The following is a 24844-nucleotide window of genomic DNA, read 5'->3' on the forward strand; positions in this document are numbered from 1 at the left end:
GGCACCGTTTGCTTCACCTTTTGGCTGTTTGGCGAGTGTTAGTGTGTGAAGTGTTGACTTCAGCATTTGTGCATGTGTCTAGCTTTTTCTTTGGCTTTTTGTGGCTTTGTGTGACGCATATTCCAAACGAAACAACCGGCTTCGATTGCGGGGTCTAAAGAGGAAAGAGAACATCACGAGAAAAAAAACGGATAAGTTCTATTTTCATGAACGGTGTAAATCCTGCACGGCGGCGTGTGCTGTAACCGCACCGAGGTGGGATAGACCAGATGGTGGTAATTTTGCCGATCCCCTAGAGGGAGGGCTGCACTGATGCGGGAGTGGCCACAGCCGACTCTAATCGTGGCCAATCAAAGCAGCTCCTTTCATTCCCTTTAAATGTGACGCGCGAATCACGCACTGGAGTCTTGACATGGTGGAAGCGCATCTGCGCCTTGAAGTGGGCACTTACAACCGACACCGATTGCTCGTGTTTCGCCCCCCCCCATAGCTGAACCACCCAGTGTGATTATTTAAAAAAAAAAATATATATACAGGTAATACGATACAATACGATACAATAATATTGATACCCACTGTTCACGTATTTGTGAATGAAAGGCATTGCTTTAGATCAGGTGTCTCCCGTGCGCCGGTGGCAGACATGCTCTGGGCGAGCGTATGATTTCGATTGACTTTTGTCCGCCAAATTGTCACCGCCCAGCTTGGCGGAGACCGGTCTGCAGGATCCTCCAGCTTTCGCCACCGCGGCGCGGATGCGCCCTCGATGAAAGCAGAGCCCTATAAATTTCAAATTGAAATTTGAAATTTCAAATTGAAATTTGAAATTTCATGTCTTCATGTAACATTTTGGCTAGCTTGTTTTTACGTGCCTGTGACTGTTGAGAACATTGAAAACATCCGGAGCAGACGTGGTTTGACGATACAAATAACGGCGATAGAAAGGGAGAGCGGCTTACGTAACCACGGCAACTTGCAACGTCACAACGTCGTGTACGCTCTCAGTGACGACGACAAAGCTTCGGGGGGAGCGCTGGAGGGGCGAGGGAGCGAAGCTGAAGGTCAGGCTTGCTGCAACCCGCCGGTGTTTGATCTGTAAATGGCACCAACTGGGCCTGTCGCTCCGGCTTTGATGTTCCGGGTGGGAGTAAGGCATCAAGCAGACGTGTACTGTATACCTGAAGGAGTGTTTGGACTGAAAATCTTCACGCCGAAGGGTCACTTGCTTCTCGCCAATCACAAGAACCAAAGAGTGAGAAGAAGGCCGATGACAAGTAGTTTGAGCAATTATTTGATATCCTTGATATCCGCATTTAGGCATGTACTCTCCTTGTCCTCACTATTAGGACAACTCGGCATACTAGTAGGACAGCTACATGTTACTAGTTGTTTTAGGACTAGGTCAAAGAATCCCTTACATGAACATAATGCCGGAGACATGAGCGGTTACGATATCTCAATCGGAGTGGCTTCAAGATGGCGGCGGCGGTGTGTGTCGACGGTGGCTCGTAAGCTTCATTGAGGTCATCCAGTGAGTCAAAACTGCATTGGTTAACAACTACGTGCGATGAAATACTAGTAAAGTAGTAAACTACTAGTATACTAGCAAAATTTTTCAGTCGAAGCGCTTTGTAAACACGTGACTGAAGGTGCTACCTAGCGCTTCGCTAGTAGTAACGGTAGCCTCACTAGTAGCATGTAGTTGTTTTCCTAATCTGTAGAAATGTCGAACGGTAGTGGAAAAAAGATGACTAATTTGCTACGAATGTGACCCAGTCGCTCTCGTGTGATGTTCCGTCTTACAATTCAGGACAAAGAGTGACCGCAAATGATCCTGTTCTTAGTGGCGCCTCTGTGAAGTGAAGGAGGGCTGCCCGCTCCAGATTGGGAGCCAGCTGGTTGTTTTTACTCGTCTTTTTTTTTTTTTTCTGTTTAAAGCCACATGTTATTGGTCAAGATGAGCAATGGCATCTGTGTTTCCACACTAGCAGAAGGGGGAAGGACGAGGTTAAAGACACCAGTACACAAACTGGGGCGAGGGAGGAACAAGAAAGCATTGCCATGTATATAGCCAGAGACCACACGTGGCTAAGTCGGGAAAAAAAAAACAGCGTCAAAAAACAATGCGGGCACATTTCAAAGTACCGTCAAATCATGTGAATAATACAGACCCGTGTATAACGCACACCTCCAAAAGCCTGCTTAAAAAGCGATTTTTTTTTTCTCTGTTGTTGTGTATAATACGGTCCCCTGATTTGCTAACATCCTTTATTATCAGAGTGAGTAACATGAATGAATAAAGATCCAAAACATGTCAATAAAATGTAAAGGCTTTTAAATTCAGGTTAAAAAAAAAATAAAATCTTTTCCCATACCCATTTCTAAGGTCTTTCAAAGTATTTTTTAAATCATGTTTTTGAAAATTTTGTTCTTCGCACTTTTAGAAATTTTGCAAAGCTATTTTTTATTTCTTTACTTTGCTTTTAAAAGTCGAACTTTTTGTTTGCTTGTAACTGCTTTTAAATGTTGCGCTTTTCATTACGGTACAATTTGTGAAGCATATTGAGTTACATTCTGTATGGAGTATGCTATAATTCAGTGATTCTATTTTTTTTTTTTTTTTTTTTTTTTACAACCTTGAGGTACTACCTCGGCACTGGTGAGCGTCAAAACAATATGATCATTTCTTATTTCTTAAGCCCCGTGTATAATACACCCCCCTCCATTTGGGATTTCTTTTGTTTTTATTTGGCAAAAAAATGAGTGTAATTCACGGGATTTTACAGTAAATACTGTAGTGCTTCAGTTAGAGGCGAAAATATATATATTTTTAAAATAGCACTAAAAGCAACATATTAGTTCTGATGTAATTTTTTGTTTCTAAATGAGTAATTCATGTCAGACATTATTTGGTAATAAATGTATGTAATAATAAATGTCGCAATGAAAAATTGAAGAAAGTGAGCCAAGCCGAACGAAGTGGATGTCGAAAAAGAGCCCAAATTCCCATCACTGTAATTCATGGACCTTAAGCTGGATATCAAGGATATCTCATAAATGCTCCGACGACTTTCCATAAAGGCTTGCATTTGCGCTTTGCGAGTGAATTAAATTGCAGCACTATAGATGAACTTCCTTGAAAGCTGCACTTGAGCCTTGCAGTCGCCCTCCTACCAACCTCCCCCTCCCTTCCTGCCGTGCGCATACTTTTTTAGAAACACTCCCATCTGGACTTCACAGGAATCCGCGCCACAATCCAAGATGTTTTAGCCCTGCAGCTGCACCCGCTCCATTAAAACTTCAAGCCCTGCGACGCCTCGGCGCTGTGCATAAATAAACCCCTTCAGTCGAGAGGGTTGAAAGGCTTTAAAGCGATATCCTAACGCGTGATGGCTGTGTTTTAGCCACACCGGCGTAGGACATTTTTGGTGAGTTTTGTTTTTATTTTTGTTTTTAACCTAGTCCGCTGCTGTCTTCCCCCAAATCAGGAATCAGGTTCCATCTTTCTCCAGTTCAGCTCCTCTACGGCCCTCCAACTGGAGGTCATATTTGAGGTGCTGGAGGAATACGACTGGACCGCCTTCTCCGTGGTGTCCACCCGTCACCATGGTTACCAGGAGTTCCTGTCGGTGGTGGAGGGCCTGACGGACGGCTCGTTCATCGGCTGGGAGAAGAAGAGCGTGGTCATCCTGAACGTGACCGACGACCCCGGCGGAGCGCGCACGCGCAGGCTGCTGAAGGAGAACGAGGCGCAGGTGAGACAGGGGGGAGCGAGGGGGGGGGGGGAAATGGGGGAGGAAATGGGAGGAAGTGCAGCGACTATCATTGAAAGGGGGGGCCCCCTCGGTCACAGGTGGCCTCCCGGCTTTTTCCTTCCTTCTTCGTCTCTCCCTCGGTCCCTCGGCGTCGCTCTCTCTCTCTCCCCCCTCTCTCCTCTATCCCTCTGTTCTGCTCTCCCCTCATCATCACACACATTCACAGTTCAACGGTGCAACAAAAACCATAAGTCACTCTGACGGATTTGTCGAGGTTTTTTTTGCGGCACGAGGTGTCGTATCAGGAATTACGGAGTACACGGTGCTAAAGATTTAACACTCCGGTTGTTCTCGCGTTCCCGGTTAGAAGCCACATGATTGGGGGGGGGGAATACATTTAAACAATAATGGAGTTGAAAAGGGATATTTTTTTTAAAATTTGGTGACTAATGCAAAATTCCGTTTGAAAAACTTGAAGACAATAATTGTAATCCTTGCCCTAAGAGATACAAGATTGCGATTTGAGATGAAGATGCGCGTACATAAACCGACAGAGGGATTTTATCTACAGATTGCACAAGTGACTTAATTCCGCGATCTTTATCTATTTTCTTCTTATTACGCAGAAAGTTGTAGATGTTTGACATTTGCCACGCTTTGATAATACTGTGATCTTCAAAGTTTCTCTTTCTTCAAATAGTCGAATTTGTGACAAATTAACTCATTCGCTGCCATTGACGTGTTTATTTGTCTTTTCACAGTCCGGCCATTCAATCCCAGGAATTTATTTATATTTTTTTTCACATTTTTTTCAAACAGTAGGATAAAAGAGGGTCTGAAAATGTCCGGCAGCGAATTGGCTGCCCGTGTGTTTCAGGATCGATTTTAAGGTACTTTTATTAGTTTATAAATGTCTTAATGGTCTTGGCCCATCTTACCTCTCTGACTTGCCTCTTGTCAGACAAACCCTCGCGGATCCTGAGGTCCTCTGGCGCCGGCCTTTTAATTATTCCTGGGGTGAGGACCGAAACCCACTGCGAGTCTGCATTCCGCCATTTTGGTCCTCAACTTTGGAATAGCCTGCCAGAGGACGTCAGGTCCGCAGGGACTGTTGATATTCTTAAGGGGAAACTCAAGACATACCTTTTTAGTTTGGCCTTGAAATAATTGTTCTTAGTCTCTTACTCTTTTGAGCCAATCTTATTGTTTTTTAAGTTCTTAGCTTCTTTTATTGCTTTGTCTTTTTAGCTTAGTTGCCATTTTCTTTTAGCTTCATATGGTTTCTCTGTGCCTTGCCATGTCTCTTTTTAAGGTTATATGTGTGTGTGTGTGTGTTTGTGTATGGGTGTGTGAGTGAGTGCAGGTGTGCTTGTGGATGTCTGTCTTTGTGTATACTGCGAGGGAGGGAGGGAAGGCGGGAGGGGGTTCTCTTTTTATGCCGTATTTTGACGTTTTTAATGTACAGCACTTTGAGTTGCATCCTATGTGTGAAAAGTGCTTTATAAATCAAATTTGATTCGATTTGATAAAATCTTGCATCGTATTGTGGCCAACGGCAGAAGAATCCTGCTCGGTTGTCGCGCCTGCTGCTGCTGTAAATCCTTGTTGGGGCAGAAGGAAATAGGAATGCTAAAGTGGAGATACCTCACACATTGGTTGCCGTGGCTACTGCTTCTTCTTCTGCTTCTACTTGAGTTTGGCAGTTGGAAAATACTTTTGATGCATTACTGACACCTTCTTCAGCATCCTATAAAAAAAAAATAAAAAAAAGTGGCCGCCGACTGTAACGCATGACTTCTTTTCCTTCTTCCTCCTCTTCTTTCATTTCATTTTCTTCTTCTACTTTATTTTGGCGGTTGGCGGGTGCGCTTGGTGCATTACCACCACTTTTTTGCCACTGCCGGTAGTAAGCAAAAGTATTCGTCAACCACTAAAAGAAAATCAACACGTTTGGGAAGCGGGCATTTTGGGTGCCAGTCTGATCTCTTATTTGAATATATTGTCGCTGTCCTGTGAAAATGTTCTTATTTTTATATGAATGGCGTTTCCATGTTACAGACATCGCATTAATGAGAATTTTTTTTTTCAAAAATCGGACAGTAGTGTTTTTCACAGGACAGCGACGATATACAAGTCGCACCGGAGTATATAAGTTGGCGACCAGCCAATTTATGAAAAAAAGTATGACTAGTAGCCCAAAAAAAAAAAAGCCAAGATAAATGGATTAATTTGAGCGTTTTCATTCATGCGTGTGAATGGAGTGTTCTGCAGCAGGCCTTTTTTTTTTTCCGACGGCACGGCGCCCACAGCGAGGCGCATGTCGGTGGAAAATAGCCCAGTTAGAAACGCAATACAGTGTTTAATGCTTCGTTTGATTTCCTAATCAATTCTCCAGAGATCGTGTCGAGCTTAAACACATGCGACATCATCTTGCATGCGCTAATTCAACTTTTTAAAAAAATATTTATACGGTCCAGATGATGGGCTCTTTGTTGAACAAAAAAGACGCGAGGTCATTGCTGAAAAGTCATCTCGGCGAAAGCCGTCCGGCTCGGCTCTAACCTTGACCGGAAAGACTCCCGCTTTTGTCTTGTCGTCTCATTGTCTTCCCTCCGACCGCCTTGTTCCTCTCACGCCTCCCGCTTCTCAACGTACCGTTCCCCTTTCATACACCTGCCTCCATTCATCCTCCTTAAACTCCCTCTTTTGACCCCATGCTACCCCTACTTAAAATGACATCTTTTGTCTCCTTATTCTTCCACTTCCCCGCGTGCGCCTTCCAAGCTCACATTCCTCCCCTGCTGCCCTGCACGCCTCCGTGTCGACACGCATCTGCGTGGCCATTCTTTATTACTCGTGTCTGGTCCGCCGTCCCTCTTTTGCCTTCGGTCAGGGTCTCAATGTCACAGCGTTAATGTCCCGGCATGGCCGCTCCGGGCACTGCGAGACGGTGTGTGTGTGTGTGTGTGTGTTTGCGAAGGGCATGTGTTTTGTATTTCCAAGGCTGCACTCCGCTAGTGTCGCCGTTAATATAACACACTGCCGGCGGCTTGTTGCCTACATGCAGCTGTGGCTTTTTTTTTTTTTTTTTCTTTGAGATGTTCTCCAGCGAAAAGGGCTAATAAACGCTTGTGATCGTTTAGCGATGCCGTGTGAGTTTGCATTACACGCCGGCCCCTCTCTGCCGCTCTCCCGCTTCCCGCCGCATGCATTTTATGCTAATGTCCTCTATATTGGAGATGCCCCGGTCTCGGGATCAATTCTTACTTGAATCTCTCATGATGTATCTTTTGTTCCATTCCTCCCGCAGCTTCTGCCTCGTCACTATTTCTCTCGCTCTCTCGCCTCTCTCTCTCCGTTTTCCCCGTGTGTGTTTATAACACGGATTCTCTCCTTCCTCTCTCAATTTAGTCCCCCCCCCCCCATTCTGTATTTCAGCCTCGATCCTCCTCCTTCTTCTCCGCCCGTCACTCTCATCCCCTGCTTAATTCACTGGAGGTTTACTGGCATGCAGGCATGATTGTTTTGCCAAGCCATTACAGTTCAGAATTCAATGAAGGTGCACTTCTCAAAATGTGCTTTCAGTCTCTCTATCCCCCTTCGAATCCTTTACAGATCCCCTTTGGTCAATTTCCACCCTCCTCCCGTCCGGCCCCGAGAGCTCCTATGCAATTGCTGATGTTTTTTTGTTTTTTTTTCTCCCACTGTTGACTCCCTTCTTCTGTCTTCTTATTCATAGCATTCGCAGCAGCATCTCACGCCATCTTTACACAAATATCGTTTATCTCTCCAGGCAGCGATATGACCAAAGCGTGTCACCTTTTTTTTTTTTTTGTGCTTTTCCTTTCCCGCAATCCTTCTCCCCGTCTCCATTCTCACAGGAATGTTTTCCCCATCTGCGATCAGTTGCTCCCATTCACTCCGGCTTTCTGAAGAATACACCCGTTTGAGTCTTATCACATCACTTTACCGCTGTCTCTCCTGCTGTTCTCGCCCGGCACCTTTGTTATCTCTCAATATGGCCTTGCCCGTCCGAGCTCCTCCTCCCCTCCCGTTGAGGTGCACCTCTGCTCCAGCTCTATCTTCCTCCCTTACTTCTCCAACTCTGTCTCTCTCCACGTCTCCCCCGTCCCCTCCTTATCTCACTAGCTTGTATGTGTGTGTGTGTGTGTGTGTGTGTGTGTGTGTGTCTGCCCTCCTCCCTGCTCCCTACCCCCGCTTTCCTGCCGTCCTGCAGGTCCGCCTGCTGTACTGCTCCCAGGAGGAGGCCGAGCTGGTCTTCCGAGCGGCCTGGGCCGCGGGTCAGGCCGGCGCCTCGCACATGTGGTTCGCCGTGGGGCCGGCTCTCTCGGGTTTAGGCATGGAGAACCTGCCCAGGGCTCTGTTCGCCGTGCGGCCCCAGGGATGGAGGGACGAGCCCCGCCGGAGGATCGCTCGGGGGGTCTCGGTGCTGACGCACGGGGCCGTGGCCATGCGCAAGGATTACGGGACGACGGGCGGGCCCAACTTTGTCACCAACTGCGCGACGGACGCCAATCAGACTCAGAGAATGCGGGGCAGGATAAGGTGAGAGAAGCAGACAAGGGGAAGGTTGGGATGAAAGTATAAAGGGGACGCGTGGGCGCGGAGGGGATATTTGAATTTTGGAGCTGGCTACCATCCATGCAAAATAGATGTTGTCGCTGTGTCTGGTTGCAAGTTGGCAAAACGACCCGGGCATCTGTAGCAAGCAGACCGTGTCTCATGTATATTAATGACCCCCGTTTAATATATTCCTTTTAGCCTGTGCAAACAGACAGCAGTGCACTCCAACAGGTAGCCAAAGTGGTCGTGCTTATCATCTCTGTTCATTTTTAACGCCACTCATTCCAGCTCCTTAGATACTGCAAACATCACATTGTACGGATGGAATAGGCAGGAAAATGTCATTTATTAGCTTATTTGCTGGGTGACATGTGCAAATGAATCGCGGCGCAATTAAAAGGGAATGATTAATAGATTGCTCTCGTTTTTTTTTTTTTTTATGAACCACGTCCGGTAACAGATGATGCTCTCGTCGCCATATTTATTCGCACTGCTATCTGCTGTTGAATATCTGCAACTGCGCTCCGCCGCTCGACCGCGCAGCTCTGAAGCGGACGACTTAACACCAACAGACAATTAAAATGTCTGTCCAGCGGGATTATCAGACAAAAGAACTTATTAGTCGCTTCGCGGTCCAAATCCCCGGCAACACGGTGCGTCTGATTATTTGAGCAAAGATCTAATCACCAAATGAAGTCTGACAGCCACCAGACAGGATGCGTTTGCTTTTATAATCTTAGCGTCTGTTCCTGTCTCTTGCGTGAATCTCCACACAGGTACTTCAGCAACATTACGCTTGGTGGCCGAGATTACTCCTTCGACGCTGACGGCTACCTGGCCAATCCCTTCCTGGATGTCATTTCCTGGACACCTGGGAGAGGATGGGAAGATGTAAGGACATGACATCAGTTTTTTTCCCTCTGTGTGTGTGTGTGTGTGTTTGTGCCTGCACATCTGAATACTGATAGCTAGAAAAGCTCCATTCAGTCGTTTTAATATCGCTGTGAAGTCCAAATAAATGTATTTAACACACCATAAAGAAGAGTGTTTTTAACAATACTGCCAAATTTGAATGATTTAAAAAAAAAAAAAAATGAGGCTTCAAAATTGTTAAAAATCAAGCCGCTTGTCTCAGTTCTCAAACGATGCGGGCACGTCCTGTGAACCTGTGAAATCACTCACCACTGAAAAATGGATGCTACTTCATCTAACATATTTATTTTATGCCTACGCATTCCTATATGTTTGAGTCGCAAAAATGAATCCGCTTAAAGCCTCCAATGAGCCGGAATATTATTGCACCGGGGCATCGTGGGGCCTTCCGCGGTACGAGAAGAGGCATTAGCCGCCAGCTAGCTTGTGAGCTAACAGGCTCCCGGGGCTCATCTTGGCCGGCGGATGGGCGCCCCGCCTCCTCACTTGGGAATCTAAATAAGTACACAGAGCAGTTTTGTAAAACTGTTGCATCCAGGGAAGATGCATTTTTGGGGTGTAAGCATAGCTAGCTAGCTAACTGCACTCTTTAGTAGAAGAAATTGGCCAGATAAACAACTGATGAAAATCAAAGTACTCAGTCCTTACATCGGTTCTAATATAGCGGCGCAGGTGGGCCTCATGCTGGACTCCCAAATACTGTACGTCACTGGACACACGTTTTCAACGCTATACATCCACAAGGCAGTATTGGTACTGTGTACCAGTCAGTCTTTTCACAATTTCAGCAATTATCTCCAAACATGCATCATGTATTTAGAACCAATTTTCTTAATTCACCTGACAGGGTCTTTAATGTCAGAAAGACAGAAAGCAGCCTTAATGGCAGTGAATTTGGCATTTGTGTGTTGTTGTGATGTTGCCCTTGATGAGTAGCTGCGAGGGCATAAAACCAGTCAGAGGAGAATTTGTGCTGATGTTCTTGTGTGTTTATTTCCTTACATGCGGGATGAACAAATCTGTGCATGCGGCATTGGCATGTCCAAACATAAACCTGACAGCGAGAATCGGAAAGGTCACAGGGGTTTACGTTCACGTAAAGTTCAATATTTCTTCGAGTGCCCGAGGCTGTCGAGAGATGCTGGCTGCATCTTTTGTCGGTCTCGCCCCATCTGCTCTTGGGCTGACGTTTTGATCATTTTGAAACCTAAAAAGGTATGGCCCAATCTGCGTGGGCAGGCTGGTCGACCTCCATTTTGTGTGAATTTAATTTGGAAATTGATTTAGTCCATTCCAAGGTTAAACTGACACCATAAAACTTTGATTAACTGTGCAGGCAATGTGAGAGAAACATTTTAATCTTCTTAACAGCAATACAGGCGGAAACAAAATAACCACAGTACTCTAAAGCACTCTTTAAACTGTTCATTTGTTATCTTTAATGATACACGAGAAGGGAGTGATAATAAAAGTAGCCTTTTTGTCAAACAAGAAACAAAAGTAGTCAGATGTACTGTCAAAAAAAACAAAAAATCTGGAATAACACGCACTACCCGCGATAACATGAATAGCAGCTAGCCAGTCGTTAGCTAGCGGCAGCTAACACGCCGTTTTTTCTGTGTGAATTGTGCAATCACAGGCAGAAACGGGGCGCTCTAAAGCTACCACGGCAGCGGACTGTCCGAGGGGAAGATGCATTTTCAGGGTGTAAGCATAGCAAGCTAGCTAACTACACAATTTCACCAGATAACCGCTGAAAGCGCTCAAGTTGTTATATAGTGAAGGTATGGTTTTAGTCACGCCACCAAAAATGTGTAAAACTGAAAAACAGTTTAAGGTAGTTTAAAGTTTAAAGTAGGCAGCATTGGAAGTCCAAGTTATTATGTACGTACATCTGTGGCCTAAAGGCTCAACGTCACATGACCAAACCCAGAAAGTAGTGAGTAACGACCAATCACAGCCGTGATTGGTCGTTACCTGAGCCCTGAGCTGTTGTGATGTCATTTTCAGTCGACAGAAGTGACAAAATGGCCGCCCCCTGCGATGGCTAAAAACGGGTGGATTAACTCTTATTCCACAAACGAAATATTTATCAGAATGCCTTGTTTCAACTAGTGGGCTTGCATAGAACATATTCTTGAAAAAAAATATGTTTGACTTGACTGCCGCTTTAATGCTAGCTGAACTAAGTTCTATAGTGAAGCGCGCTGAGATCACGCTCAACTTCATGCCCGACCTTTTTGTGGGACTACGGTGCGAACTTTGGGGCGTTGGCATTTTAAGGTTTCACATATTTGACATCTTCTGCGGGAATTGAAAGAAATAAATTGCTCATGCAAGAGTCTGGGACATGGGTAGCATTAGCTCCGGCAAAAAAATAATCAAATGGCTGTCCTCAGGTGCTGACAAATCGTTTACGGTCCAATTGTTGTCGTGTTCATCCTGTTGGTAGTGTAAGAATGATTACAGTCATCAGTAAGCCTTGCAATGTGGCATTACGAGTATACAAGAGTGGTGCAAAATGCATCTCTTCTTTAATCGATAAGAAACCAATTGTGGCGCTGTAGTTATAAATTTAGACTGAGACATTTTTTTTTTTTTCAAGGTTCAATTTGAAAGAAATGAACGAGTCAGTCGACGCCGATTGTCGTCATTTGTTGCCTGCGTTCTCAGTTCCGACGTTGCGAATGAAATTCAGATTGCAGCGCGTCTCAGCCTATGGATTGCGTGCATGTTTCGCGCGTGTTCTACATAGCTGGCGTTTCGTTTACAAAGCCTCGTCACGTTTCCCTTCCAGAATGAAGGCCGACTATTGTTTTTTGCACTGGTCGGAAAAAACGCAGCCATCCTCGTTTTGTCAACCCCCTTGGCGCCGCCGTGTACACGATCGCAAACGCCGTTCTAACAAGTGGAACCAGAGACTGCACAGTACAGTAAACGCGCGTGAGCACAAATAAACACATCGGAGGTTCTCAGCCCCCTGCTGGTCTTAACAGCCCACCAGAGTCCAGTCACTGCGTGCGGTCACCTGCTGACTCCTGCCACATCCCTGAAATCCCTTTCAATTAGAATGCTCCTACGCAGGTCCTTTGACTCAAACCAAGGGTACCATACCCGCCCACGCACGCACACACACACAAACACACATACATGGAGCCTCGACACACAGAAACGAGAGCGTAATCTGTATGCGGAGTCCCTCCCTGCCTGGATCCGACTGCACACAAACACACAAAAAGCGGATAAGACCACCGTATCTGCCTACGATGCACATCCACACCGTTGGCGCTCGCTGAATATTTAATGTTGGCTTTACAATGACTGCACCATTACCTAAAGCCCAGGAGCGTCCTAGCTCGGCTGCTGGAACGCCGCACAACGGCTACCGAGCGTTGTCAGGCATCAGCGAGGGTCCGTTACGCGATGGGAAGAGCGCACAGATGCTCCATGATTTTTTTTTGTACAGTTTTAATGACCATTTACGTTCACCACCTCAGAGAGACAGAAGGTCTCGTACTTCACAGCTCCTAAATAGACGAGTTTCAGTGTTTTGAAATTCCGGGGGGGCAAAACTGTTGTATACATTAGCGTTTTTTTTCTTCAGGCAATAGCATTTTACAATGATACAGAGTTAAGTAATTTCCGATCTTGTTGTTTCCTATCGTAGTTAACTCATTGACTGCCATTGACAAATTGACTTGTCCAGCCATTCAATCCCACTTATTTATTTATTATTGTATTTTTTTTCAATTTTTTTTAAACGTTAGGGTAAAAGAGGGTCTGAAAATGTCTGGCAGTGAATGAGTTGACAAGGTGTGATGTGAAATGATAATGAAGAAAGAAAATCTTGTTGAATCCCACCCGCTTTCTCATCAGTATTGTTCCAACAAGCTTCTTTGCTGTTTCTTGCAGGATCTACTTCTTTTATTTGTTTTTTATTTATTTATTCTCTTTTTAATTATGGACTCTATATTCCTCAAACACCAAACATGATGGTAGAAAGAAAAGTGAAATGCACTGCTTGAGCCAGGAGCATGGATGGAAACAACATTGCACTGTGTTACAATGTACACAAACGGGTTGTGCATTCCTTGAAAATTAGTTTTGCTACCAGATATTTGGAATGGTATTTTTACTCTGGATAGTTGTTTTATTGTAGTATGTTCCCAGCAGGCCCACTAGTTGAAACACGGCATTCTGATTAATAGTGCGTTTGTCTCAATATGAGTTAAGCTGCAAAATCCACCCGTTTTTAGCCATCTCAGGGGGCGGCCATTTTGTCTTTTCTGTCGACTGAAAATGGCATCACAACTACCCAGGGCTTTGGTAACGGCCATTCACGGCTCAGCTTCAGAAAACAGGTCAGTCAAACATGTCATTTTCAGTCGACAGAATTGACAAAATGGCCGCCTCCGCAGATGGCTAAAAACGAGTGGATTAACTCTCGTTCCACAAATGCAATCAGAATGCCTTGTTTCAACTAGTGGTCCTGCTTGGAACATATTCTTAAAAAAATTATGTATCTTTAAACCTAGTCAATACTGTTTCTTGTTTTGATTAGGTTAAAAGAAAAAAAAAAAATTAAAAACCACATCCAACCACCAATCATTTCAACACAATTGTCAGACTCTCTATCCATTGTACACATGCTTGTTCTTTTGCTGACCATGTGCTTCCTGAATAATAGTTGAGAATGCATACATTTCTGTGCAAGCTGTGATTTAATTCGATGCCTGTTGCACAGCCGTGGTCCAAGTGCCAAGCTGTCAGTGTAGCAGCCTCCTCTCCCTCTCGCCGTCAATGTTTGACTTAGACAGTCTGCGCAAATCTGCCAGGCTTTTCTCAACCCGCTTAAGCAGCCACTGTAAACTCCGTCTCCACTATATTCATGTATTCTTGCCTATGTGTCCCTCAGCCTACTGTACAGAAGCATACCCTATTTTTTTTTTTTTTTTTTTTTGTGGATGTCGCCTTAGTCACACCCGTCACAACACTTAAAGGTGACTTTTATCATCAAGTCAACATGCACAATTTTCAAGTGATGCCGCACGACTCCCTGTGGTTGCGCAATGTGTTGCGTTCCACAATCTTAATGCTCCACACAAACGTATATGACAATACAGAGGCAAACAAGAATGCCGATTTCAGACGCGCTCGTTTTCAAACCAACGGAGCAAACAAAAACAGTGCCATCTCAAAGCATCAATGAATCCTCAAGCCAGGTCGGTGGTGAATATGCATTTTGAGCAGGCCAGCGGCGCCCGCGGGCATAAAAGTGCATCCATCAAACCGAGGCAAATTGACAAGGATGGAGATTTCTCCCCGCCGCTGAGCCATCTCAGTCGCACTCATTTCTTTGCACACCAGCGCGCAGTGGTCGAGCGGAACCGAACACATTTACGCTGGCTGTAAAAGTGGCGATTCTTGAGCTGATTACAGCTGGCAATCAGCCCTATCCGACACTCAAATGCAGTCGGAGTTAAGGCCAAAGTTATTCGAGAGTATTCCGCTCACATCACACAATGGGCTGTTTAAAAAAGAAAAAAAAAAGAAAAAAAAAAAAAGATTTCAATTCTTCCAGCAGAACTGAACATTTTACGTTACACGCAGTTATTCCCACTGGAAGCACGAACCTCAAATTAGAGCTAGAGTGTAACTGGACTTGCTTAAGTCGAACTCCGTAGCCTGTGGTGTCAAGTGTGGACTAATTGAAGCAAATTTACTTGACGCTAGCTCTCCACATCTATTTCATTGATGTATTTTTACAATGTTGAGTATAAAAAAAAAAAAAGAAAAGGATTAGGCCTGACTTGGTGTTTGAGTGAATAAAATTATACTGCAGAAAAATGGATCTAATTTAGTGTATTGATACTGTAAAATAACATGTTTGCAACAATTCACTTCTTGTTATTGCTTAAACGTCAGTGATTCTCAAAGTGCGGTACGAGTACCACTATTGGTGCACGGGCTCCACCTGGTGGTACGTGAATGAATCACTGCCTAAGCACAGTTCAGTTGTATTGAACCTTTTAAGCATACTGCAGTTGCATTTAATCTTAAAGAGCTGTTCGTTTTTAAAGTGGGAATCAACACATTTTTTTCAAGAATGTTTGGGATGACTTCCCTTTAACGATTTACTTTGGCACAATGTTCATTGACCTTTTACGTGCAATAATTGAATCATTATTTAAGTAAAACATTTTTTTCTTTTCCTATATTGGAGCAGTTGAAACTACTGTTACACTGGTTTATATGTATGACTTGTTTTTGAATAACCCTCAGGCGTACTACACTCCTGCATTTTAATGTTCATCATTATGGTGGTACTTGGAGTGCTAATTATTTTTTTTAGTTGCAACTTTGAGTAAAAAAAAAAAAATAATAAATAGAAAATAACTAGAGAATTACTCCTGTTGCAACACGATATTCCTTATATTGCTTGATGTTGCAAGACCTTTGTATATCTCATAATGCTTCAGCTCAGTGAGATTCTCAAGGAAGGACTCTGTGTTTAGCATTTTCTTGGATATTTGTTCAGGCTACCTCTAATAAAACATCTCCCATGCATTTCATTTGTAATGGAGAAGAGACCAAAATATCGTTAAAGTTTCCCCCACGTTCCTATCGCCCAAAACATTTCTCATAAAGAAGAAAAAAATAACTTGCGCTATTAGCTCCTAGGTGGACAAAATGACTGAATCCACATTTATATTTTTCAGTGTGCATAATGCGCAGCTCATGCAAACATGCAATTGTGACCAAGAACAAAGCCGCGCATGAGTCAGAGCACAGCACGGCGGGTGCTTGCTAATGGCTCGTACAGGCTTTACGCATGTTGTCCCCCGTAGGTCCTTTGCACAGACTATGATTGAAGTGTTAGATTTTAATTGCAACAGATACATTTTTAATGAAGCATGGGCTTGGGGCTTACACATTTTATCCAATTTTCCCATTTGTGCTACCGTGACTGAAATACGTCGCTGGTATGATTCTTGAATTGCTCGAAAAATGTTATCAAGGAGTCTAAAATGAAGGTTGTTTGCTTCGGCGTACGTCAGCGACCGTGTCCACGCTTTTGGTCTGAAAGCCATTTCTTGTGCCGCCGCGTGCGTCCGCGTTACGTTTTACTCGCAGCCCTAACGTCAAAGTTATTATTATGCGGCTCGATGCATCAATGGGTGACGAGTGCAACAAATCTGGATTACGAGTCTGGTGCCATCAATCAAGCGTAGCCTTTGCGTGCGCATGAATTTGCCAGGTAATTGCTCCCGTCCAGCATAACAATTATAATTTAGGGCCGTGTGTTGCAAGTAAGGCGAATGGCACCGATACCTGTAACAATATAATGGAAACTACCAAGCGCGGCCATGCCTGCAGTAAATAGTACCTTTATGGAGATAATAACATTCATTTTTTATCGAGACTGTCAAAGGGATGGTCGTTAATCTCAGTGGTCATTTTGGTGCCGTGTAGCTGCTCCGTACAAGTTCATTTTAGCAGCGTAGGGAGGATGAAATGAGCCAATCTCATGCAATGATTGGCGTTCCGCCTTTGAGTGCAACTGTTGAGCCACTTTCTATTGCTATTGTTGTCCCACCTTTCACGGACAAACGGCTCGGTAAAAAATCAGTGCTGCTCTTTGTGTAAAGGAAAACATTTCTTAAAAGCAAATTATGGAAGAAGACGCAGTGGCTTACATGCAAACATGGTGAAGCGGCATTTAGGTGTTGTGCTGCTCACAAATGGAATAAGTTGTAAGTTGCCAGCAGAGGTGAAGTCAGGCCCGAGTAGAAATGCTTTTAAATCCAGGCAAAAAAAAAATGTTGTTTTTTTTTCACATTCCTTTGATTAAGGTCGTTAACCATTTTAAAAATCAATTTCACTATACGGTCTTTTAGCAAATTCACAAAGCTGTTTTTTTGTCCTTTGCTTTTAAATGTCTTTCTTTTTTTTTTTTTATTTGAGCATCATGTTTGAAACAAAATTAACAAGTTTCAAAATAAAATTACAATTAAAACTCAAAAGGAGTAGGTTGAAGTTCATATATATAAACACCAACAGTGGTTTGTAATAATAATAATACAATTAATTGATTAATGAAGAAACAGAATGCAACTGCAAAAACAGGTCGTGTAGTTAATGATTAAACAAAATAGATTTGAAAATCTTTTTTCCCTTTTTTTTCCCATCATGGTCATATAAATAATATTGATGATGGAATAAGAAAGTGAAAAACAGGTTGATACAAGCTGCAGGTTTTTTTTTTTTTTTTTTTTTTAATTATTATTGAACTTCTTCTGCGTATTTACGCAGAAGGTGATTTTTATGCAGCTTTTTAAATTGCACCAAGTTTCCGGCGGCTCTTCCAATCTACTGTTTGTAAATGTGGTTAAATGTTGTCTCTATATATTCTTTTAATGATTTTAATAAGCTACTTCTGCTCTCTTTGCTTTGCCTTTGAATGCCTTCCGCCGTTCTGTTTGTATATGCTTTTAGACGTTGCGGCTTTTGGTTGTGTGAAGCACATTGTGCCGCCTTATGTATGAAATGTGCTGTACAAATGAGATTGCCTTGCATTGCTGATTGACAGAGCCTTAATTGCTCATTTGCGCATTGTCGCATTCCGTTGCTTAAGATTCCATATTACAGGGCGACAATAAAAACTGTTATAGCTACACTTAACAACCATCCAAATAGCTTCTTTAATTGGCATCAATAATACGAGTGGCATTCTCGTGTGGCTTCTAATTTGCATGTCAACTATATGACTAAATCCGGTGTCTTTTTTTCAAGGGAGCCAAAGTATGATGCAAATATGCGCAATGGTGCCTCTGTTTCATTGTGCTTATCTGTCCTCCCAGGTAGGCTGGTGGGAGAATGGCGTACTGAGACTGCGATATCCGGCCTGGTCGCGCTACGGGCCTTTCCTTAAACCTCCGGACGATGCCCAGCATCTGCGTGTTGTCACGCTGGAGGAACGACCATTCGTCATCGTGGAGCTGGCAGACCCCGCGTCTGGAACTTGCATCCGAGACTCGGTGCCGTGCAGGCGGCCCCTCAATGCCAGGTTTGATTTGCCTTTTACAGAGTGAATGACTTTGCAACAATCATGTGAGCTGTCGACCGACAAAGCAGTGAATTTAGAAGCGATCCATTTTCTTGTGTTCGACGATCAAGCGTTGCGTCACCGCATTTACGATTTCCAGGAAAGCATAGTGTGGAGTAGTTGCGTTGCCAAAATGCACGGGGGCAAAATTGTCTGCAATCTCTTCTTTTTTTTTTTATTGCCTGTTTTCTCGATTTGTGGCAGTAAAAAGTAATTCATTGTAGTGCTGCATATTGTATGTGGAGCCTGAATACCTGATAGAGGGTCGTAGTTTTTCCATTGCAGTAAAAAAAAAAAAATTATAAATAAATAAAATACCTTCAACCTCACTGAATATTGGGTTTTACTTCCTTGCAAATTGTTCAACAATTATTACATTTTAAAAGAATAAAAATAAATGCAAAATGTGAAAGGATACGCTTTCTGGGTGGAGCCTATTATAAGCTACGCTATGATTGGCTAGTTTGCATTTTGGAACGCGACTTTGCTGATGCCCAATTGGACTAATTGGACACAAAAGAATATATCGTCACCGTCCGGTGAAAATTTTGTCCAATTTTGTAATTTTTAAAAATGTTCACGTTAATGTGATTGTCTGTAGCGCAGAAACCCCATTCACGTGAAAATGTTAAATTTGCGGCCGTCCAAAAATCTGACCTGAACAAAAAACACTTGAAAACAAACGAACTTTTGTCAGGAAACAAAACTCTTTAAAGGGGAAATAAATCCAAACATATTTTTTTCAAGAATATGTTGAACCACGGCATTCTGATAAATATTGCGTTTGTGGAATATGAGTTAAGCAGCAAAATCCGACCATTTTTATAACCATGTCACGGGGCGGCCATTTTGTCACTTCTGTCAACTGAAAATAACATCACGACTGCTCAGGGCTCAGGTAACGACCAATCAAGGCTCAGCTTCAGAAAACAGGTCAGCCGTGATTGGTCGTTACCTGAGCCCTGAGCAGTTGTGATGTCATTTTCAGTCAACAGAAGTGACAAAATGGCCGACCCCGGAGATGGCTAAAAACGGGTGGATTAACACTCATTCCCCAAACGCGTTATTTACCAGAATGCCTAGTTTCAACTAGTGGGCTTGCATAGAACATATTCTTGAAAAAAATATGTTTGGGTTGACTCCCTCCTTTAAACAATGTCTTTGTATTGAAAGGTTCTGTGATAGTCAAAGCTTTTTGTTGATTTCCCTGTGAGGGACTTTCATTTGAATTTTTAACAAACCGTATTTCAATTAACCTCCTGGAAGGGATTGTGTTTGTAAGCCGCGGGGGGGTGGGGGGGGGTGTCGTACTGGCTTCTCTGTTATGAAGGGAGGTTCCTGAACCATCAAGATGCCCTCCAACATCAGTCACCTCCCCAAATCGTGCTCTCTTTACCACTTGCCCGTAATCAATATCAGCCTTTTCTCCAGGGGGCATGAGAGGAATGACTCTGAGCTTTTGTGAATTGCGCATGGCCGCGATGACGCTCTATAGTTCATCAGGTGCCGAAGGCACGACAGCACCTATCCCAACCCGCTCGATCAAACCTGTCAGCGCGGGCTCACTTTTATGTGACCCGTTTTCCTTTCCTCCCTCAAAATCTTTCCTTTTCCATCTGTGTGACTCGTTTCCAGTGCCAACCACGAGGGAGTGGCTCCCATCAAGCAATGCTGCAAGGGCTTCTGCATCGACATCCTCAAGAGATTAGCCAAGATAGTCGGCTTCACCTACGAACTTTACCTGGTGACCAACGGCAAGCACGGCAAGAAAATCGACGGCATTTGGAACGGCATGATTGGAGAGGCGAGTGCGCGCCACTGCGGTGCTGTTTGCGTATTTGTGCCTGCTGGCTTGTTTACTTGCGCTGGATTTTCTGTCAATAAGCCGTATGGCAACATTCGTCAGCCCCCTGGGTGACCATTAAACACAAGAATACACTGACAGAAACGGAGAGCGAATGGGAAAAGCAGACAGTTACACTAATTAAATGGACAAGCATGATTGTAAACACACGCTCCTGCAAACGCATCCCAGCGCGTTTATCGAATGAAACAGCCGCGTCAACGTTGTCGGAGACCTTCTGGCTAGTTTGATTTGTCCTTGATATTATCGTTGCATTACTGGCTTCATGTTGTGGTACATTAGCCTGACTTCGATGCAGGCGGGGATTCAGTTTCCACTCAGTGATGTGATTGTTCGTTGAATGGTTGTCCGTCTCTGTATGTGCTGGATACGCGGTACAGAAAATGGATGGATTATTTGGATGGATTGGAGTAGACTAGTTGCGGTAGTAAAACTAACCTAACTGGAGCTCGTAGGAGGGAGCACATTTCTCCAATTCCCCTCACTGGTCTCTGTACATTTTAGAGTTCATTTTATAATTTTTTTTTTTGGTCCTTAAATGGTCTTGCCACACTTAGCTTTCTGAGCTCCTCTCCCTCTGCGTACCTGCCTGGTGAGTCAGGTCAGCGGACCTTAGCAGAGCTTCCGAGGGATTTGACGTTTTTCCGTTGCCGATCCCTCCCTTTGGAATGAGCTTCCATTAAACAAGTCCCCCCTCTCTCCGTATTTAAAACTCGTCCTAAAGCGGAAGTCAACCCAAACATGTTTTTTTCAAGAATATGTTCCCAGCAGGCCCACTAGTTCAAGCAAAATGCACTCGTTTTTAGCTGACCTGTTTTCTGAATCTGAACCGTGATTGGTCGTTGTGAGCAGTTGTGATGTCATTTTCAGTTGACAGAAGACAAAATGGCCTCTACCAGAGATGACTAAAAACGAGTGGATTAACACTTATTCCACAAACGCAATATTTATCAGAATGCCCTTTTTCAACTAGTGGGTTTGCATAGAACATATTCTTGAAAAAAATAAATGTTTGCGTTGACTTCGCCTTTCAAACAAATTTTTATTCTTTGACTTTTGACTCAGTATGAGACCGCATTGTTTTAGTGTTTTATTGTGTTAACAATTTACTTTTATATGTCAGAATTTTACTTTATGTACGCTGTGGTTGTTTTTAAAGTACTTTATAAATAAAGTTGAGTTGAGTTGAATAGCAAAAAAAAAAGGGGGGGGCACAGGACCTCAGGCAGCTGAGAATTCAGAAGCACGGTACTATTTGTAACTTTTCTCTTTTTTATTTTAAATTGACTGTACATTCAAAAAAGAAACTTGAAACTGATCAAATATAGTGCGATAATAACCTGCTATTATGAATAACAGAATAAGTCATGATACCTGTGCCTTGGCTAATAATGTTGGCTTGTTTGCAGTGCTAAAGCTAGCTTAGTATTGCTAGTGCCGCTATGTTGTTAAAGTGGACTGCGTTTTCTGCGACTATTTATCACAACTACTGTATGCACATCCATAATGGCACGTCATTATGAATGGCCATGCTTGAGAGTCGTTCTGGTTTAGGTCAGTGAGGGGCACAACGTTGGTAACTCAAGGTGAGCGGGGGCGATGATTAGCGAAATGAGGCTACACTCAAAACTTGCTAGTGGGTTTAAAACTGCAAACTCACCCTTTTATTAAGTTCTATATGTTCCATTGAAACGCCAAGCTTTTTTCTTTATATTTGCCCTTGCAACCTCTTGTTGTCAGAGATTTAAGAACGCTCCCACTGCCCCATTATTATTTCTGACTCGAACCCCGGCCGTAGCTGTCTGTAAAATCTATTTTCACACACAAAGGGCCGAGCAAATGTTGTCTCAAACTGCCGTGTGCCTTTTGATCAGATGTTCCAAAGCCTGCCATTCTTTGATCAGGTAATCCAGACTTGGCAAAGTTGAGGGGAGGGCGCTCTGCGTTTCGCTTCACTTCATTTTTCTGCTGATTTGCTGTGTGGATGTGCCATGTCTAATGCAGATTAACATTTCACTTGTACAATCAGATGACTTTTCAGGGTTGTTGTTTTTTTTTGTTTTTTTTCCTCCTTTTCTTTTTTTAATGGTGGCAGGGAGGAGACGGGCTCGGGCTCATTTTGTATGCTAAAGGCATGCAGAGGAGACGCGTGTTCTACATTTGTACCATATTGTGCTGTGAATAAATGCACATTTTACAGGTCTACAAATGGTCAGTGTAGAATTACAATTACACGGGCGAAGATAATTAGTTTCTCTCATGTCGTTGGTTCCCATTCCTTGTAGGTGGTATACAAGCGGGCAGACATGGCCATTGGCTCTCTGACTATCAACGAGGAGAGGTCTGAGGTTGTGGATTTCTCCGTCCCTTTTGTGGAAACGGGAATCAGTGTCATGGTCTCCCGTAGCAACGGAACTGTATCACCATCTGCTTTCCTAGGTAAGAGGCCTATTTTATATGGGATGTGTAGAAACAAATGTGTATATAGTGTTGAGTTGGTAATAAATGTAAAATCAAAAGAATGCAACTTCTTTACAGCTTATGTATTGCTAACTCAAAGTTTCACTCTGTCGGCGAATTCAGAGTTCCAATGGGAGTGTTTCGGAAGATTTGTAGAAGTGTCTATGGCCTTCTGGAGAATTTTTTTTTTTTTCTCCCTCTCCAATGTTTCACAACATAAACTGCTAATATCACAAGGATGATTGTATCGTATAATACAAGTGTGTTTACTGGAGTCTTCCGTTGTCCCCCAAAGAGCCCTACAGCCCAGCAGTGTGGGTGATGATGTTCGTCATGTGCCTGACCGTGGTGGCTGTGACTGTCTTCATCTTCGAGTTCTTCAGTCCTGTGGGCTACAACCGCAGTCTACAAACTGGCAAGAGTGAGTGATGAGTCCTCTCGTTCTGTTTTTTCCCCCCGCCTGGTAGATGAGTGTGAATGCAGTCCGTCACTGTCGCTACACAGATAAAATGGACAAATAGTGAGCACTCAACTTGGATGGGGTTAATTCTAGAGAAAGGCCATTCAAAAAAAAAAAAAAAAAAGTCCTGAAGAAAATTTGTTTTCCAACAATAAAATCTCTGTTCTCGGAAGAGATTATGCCCCAATTCTCAACTGTTGAACAGCACTGCACACTGCGCAAGCTAACCGACAAAATGAAGTAATGACCATGTCAATGACCAAGTGAGTCAATCCTGCAGCTGAAAACGCCCACTATGTAATACATCGCTAGCAGTCATTGTTGGATATATAAATAGTATTGCAATCTTGAGATTAATCTTTATTTTATTTTTTTTGGGGTCTAAAATGGTCTCTTGCCAAATCTCTCTCTGTCTTCCTGTTTAGGTAGTGTTGACACGTTTGGTCCAGGTTGATTTAGCGTCACACTGGCATTTTTATCGTTGCACCAGAAGCTGCCCAGTAAAAATGATATGGATAGCTACCAGATTGGAAGACGTTACGTGAGGAAGCTGAAAACTTCCAAATGAATACTGCTGTCTGCTGGGTTGCATGTCAAAAAAGAGCTTCAAAAATGAATTTAGAAATATGCACCACAATTGATGAAGAGAGGGTGCAAAAGAGGCCGTGGTTTTGATATATCTTTTACTGTTGTCTGCTGGTCTGCAAGCAATACCAGAGTTCGCTAGCACCGAGAACCGAGTCGGGCGATAGCGCTGAGCAAATAAGCAAAAGCGCTCAGCAATGGCAGTGCAGTTTGTTTGATCCAATCCAAACCTGAAAAGACGCACACTCTTTTTATGAAAATATAAAATAGTGCCGTCAAGTGATTAAAATGTTTTAACTAATTAATTGCAAAATTTTCCACAATTGATCGCGATTAATCGCATTTTTCAACTACAATTTTTTACGGAGCTTGGAACCGCTATTTACTTGAGTAAAATATTTAAATTAATGTGGGGAAAAATATATATTTCGATTCAAAGATTGTTCTAGTAGCTTTCTTTGATCCTTGAATACGATTCTTTTCCTGTAACAACAGTTGAACGATACACCAAAGACGTACAACTAATATGGTGTTTGAATTTGGCTGTGCAAAGTGTGCAAATTATTTTGGATTTCTCCAATAAGCCGTCACACAACTTTTTAAAGTAAAACTACCTAAAAGTCCGACAGTGACTCTCCTCTAAGTTTGGCTGCACAGTGAGCAGAAGTCAGCTGCTACAGGAAGTAAATAAAACTGAGTTAACTGAGTTAATTTTTTTTTTTTTGGTGCGTTCTGAAATTTAAATGAATCTCCATAGTTAATGCTTTAATTTCGACATAAAGCAATCCAATGAAAATCAGTAAATACGACTGTAGCTGAATGTGCAAGACAATCCGTTTACACCTTTTTCACACCACAGTAGCTGTGGTGGCATTGAGAGGACAACTTTTAAAAAGGATACAGAAAAAGGCACCCGCTTATTTAAAAATGTATTTCCCTCAGCGGGTCCATGTGCCATTGTTGTTGATTCCCCCCCCACCCCCCCACCCCCTCCCTCAGTTTCTGAGTGAGCTGTCGCCGAGAGTTATGGTTAAGAGGCAGCGTCGTGCTTCCTTGATGCTACCGCGCAGAGGGTGGTCGGCATCCCGGCGTACGGG

At 43.4% G+C, this 24844-nt stretch overlaps 1 protein-coding gene across 2 annotated transcripts in view; it reads left to right on the top strand.

The window, feature by feature from the left end:
* The window catches only part of grin2db (glutamate receptor, ionotropic, N-methyl D-aspartate 2D, b), a 72481-nt gene that overhangs the window by 26278 nt on the left and 21359 nt on the right, over window positions 1–24844 (top strand). For both annotated transcript variants that reach the window (XM_086037037.1, XM_086037038.1), the window contains exons 4-10: window positions 3489–3755; window positions 7993–8321; window positions 9116–9230; window positions 18134–18339; window positions 20014–20182; window positions 22528–22681; window positions 22998–23123. In XM_086037037.1, coding sequence (XP_085893163.1) covers window positions 3489–3755; window positions 7993–8321; window positions 9116–9230; window positions 18134–18339; window positions 20014–20182; window positions 22528–22681; window positions 22998–23123 — 1366 coding nt within the window. The remainder of the gene's footprint in view (window positions 1–3488; window positions 3756–7992; window positions 8322–9115; window positions 9231–18133; window positions 18340–20013; window positions 20183–22527; window positions 22682–22997; window positions 23124–24844) is intronic.

Source organism: Filicampus tigris, chromosome 8 (assembly GCF_054856515.1).
Source record: "Filicampus tigris isolate MCC_2025a chromosome 8, RoL_Ftig_1.0, whole genome shotgun sequence".
In the NCBI taxonomy this organism is placed as follows: domain Eukaryota; kingdom Metazoa; phylum Chordata; class Actinopteri; order Syngnathiformes; family Syngnathidae; genus Filicampus; species Filicampus tigris.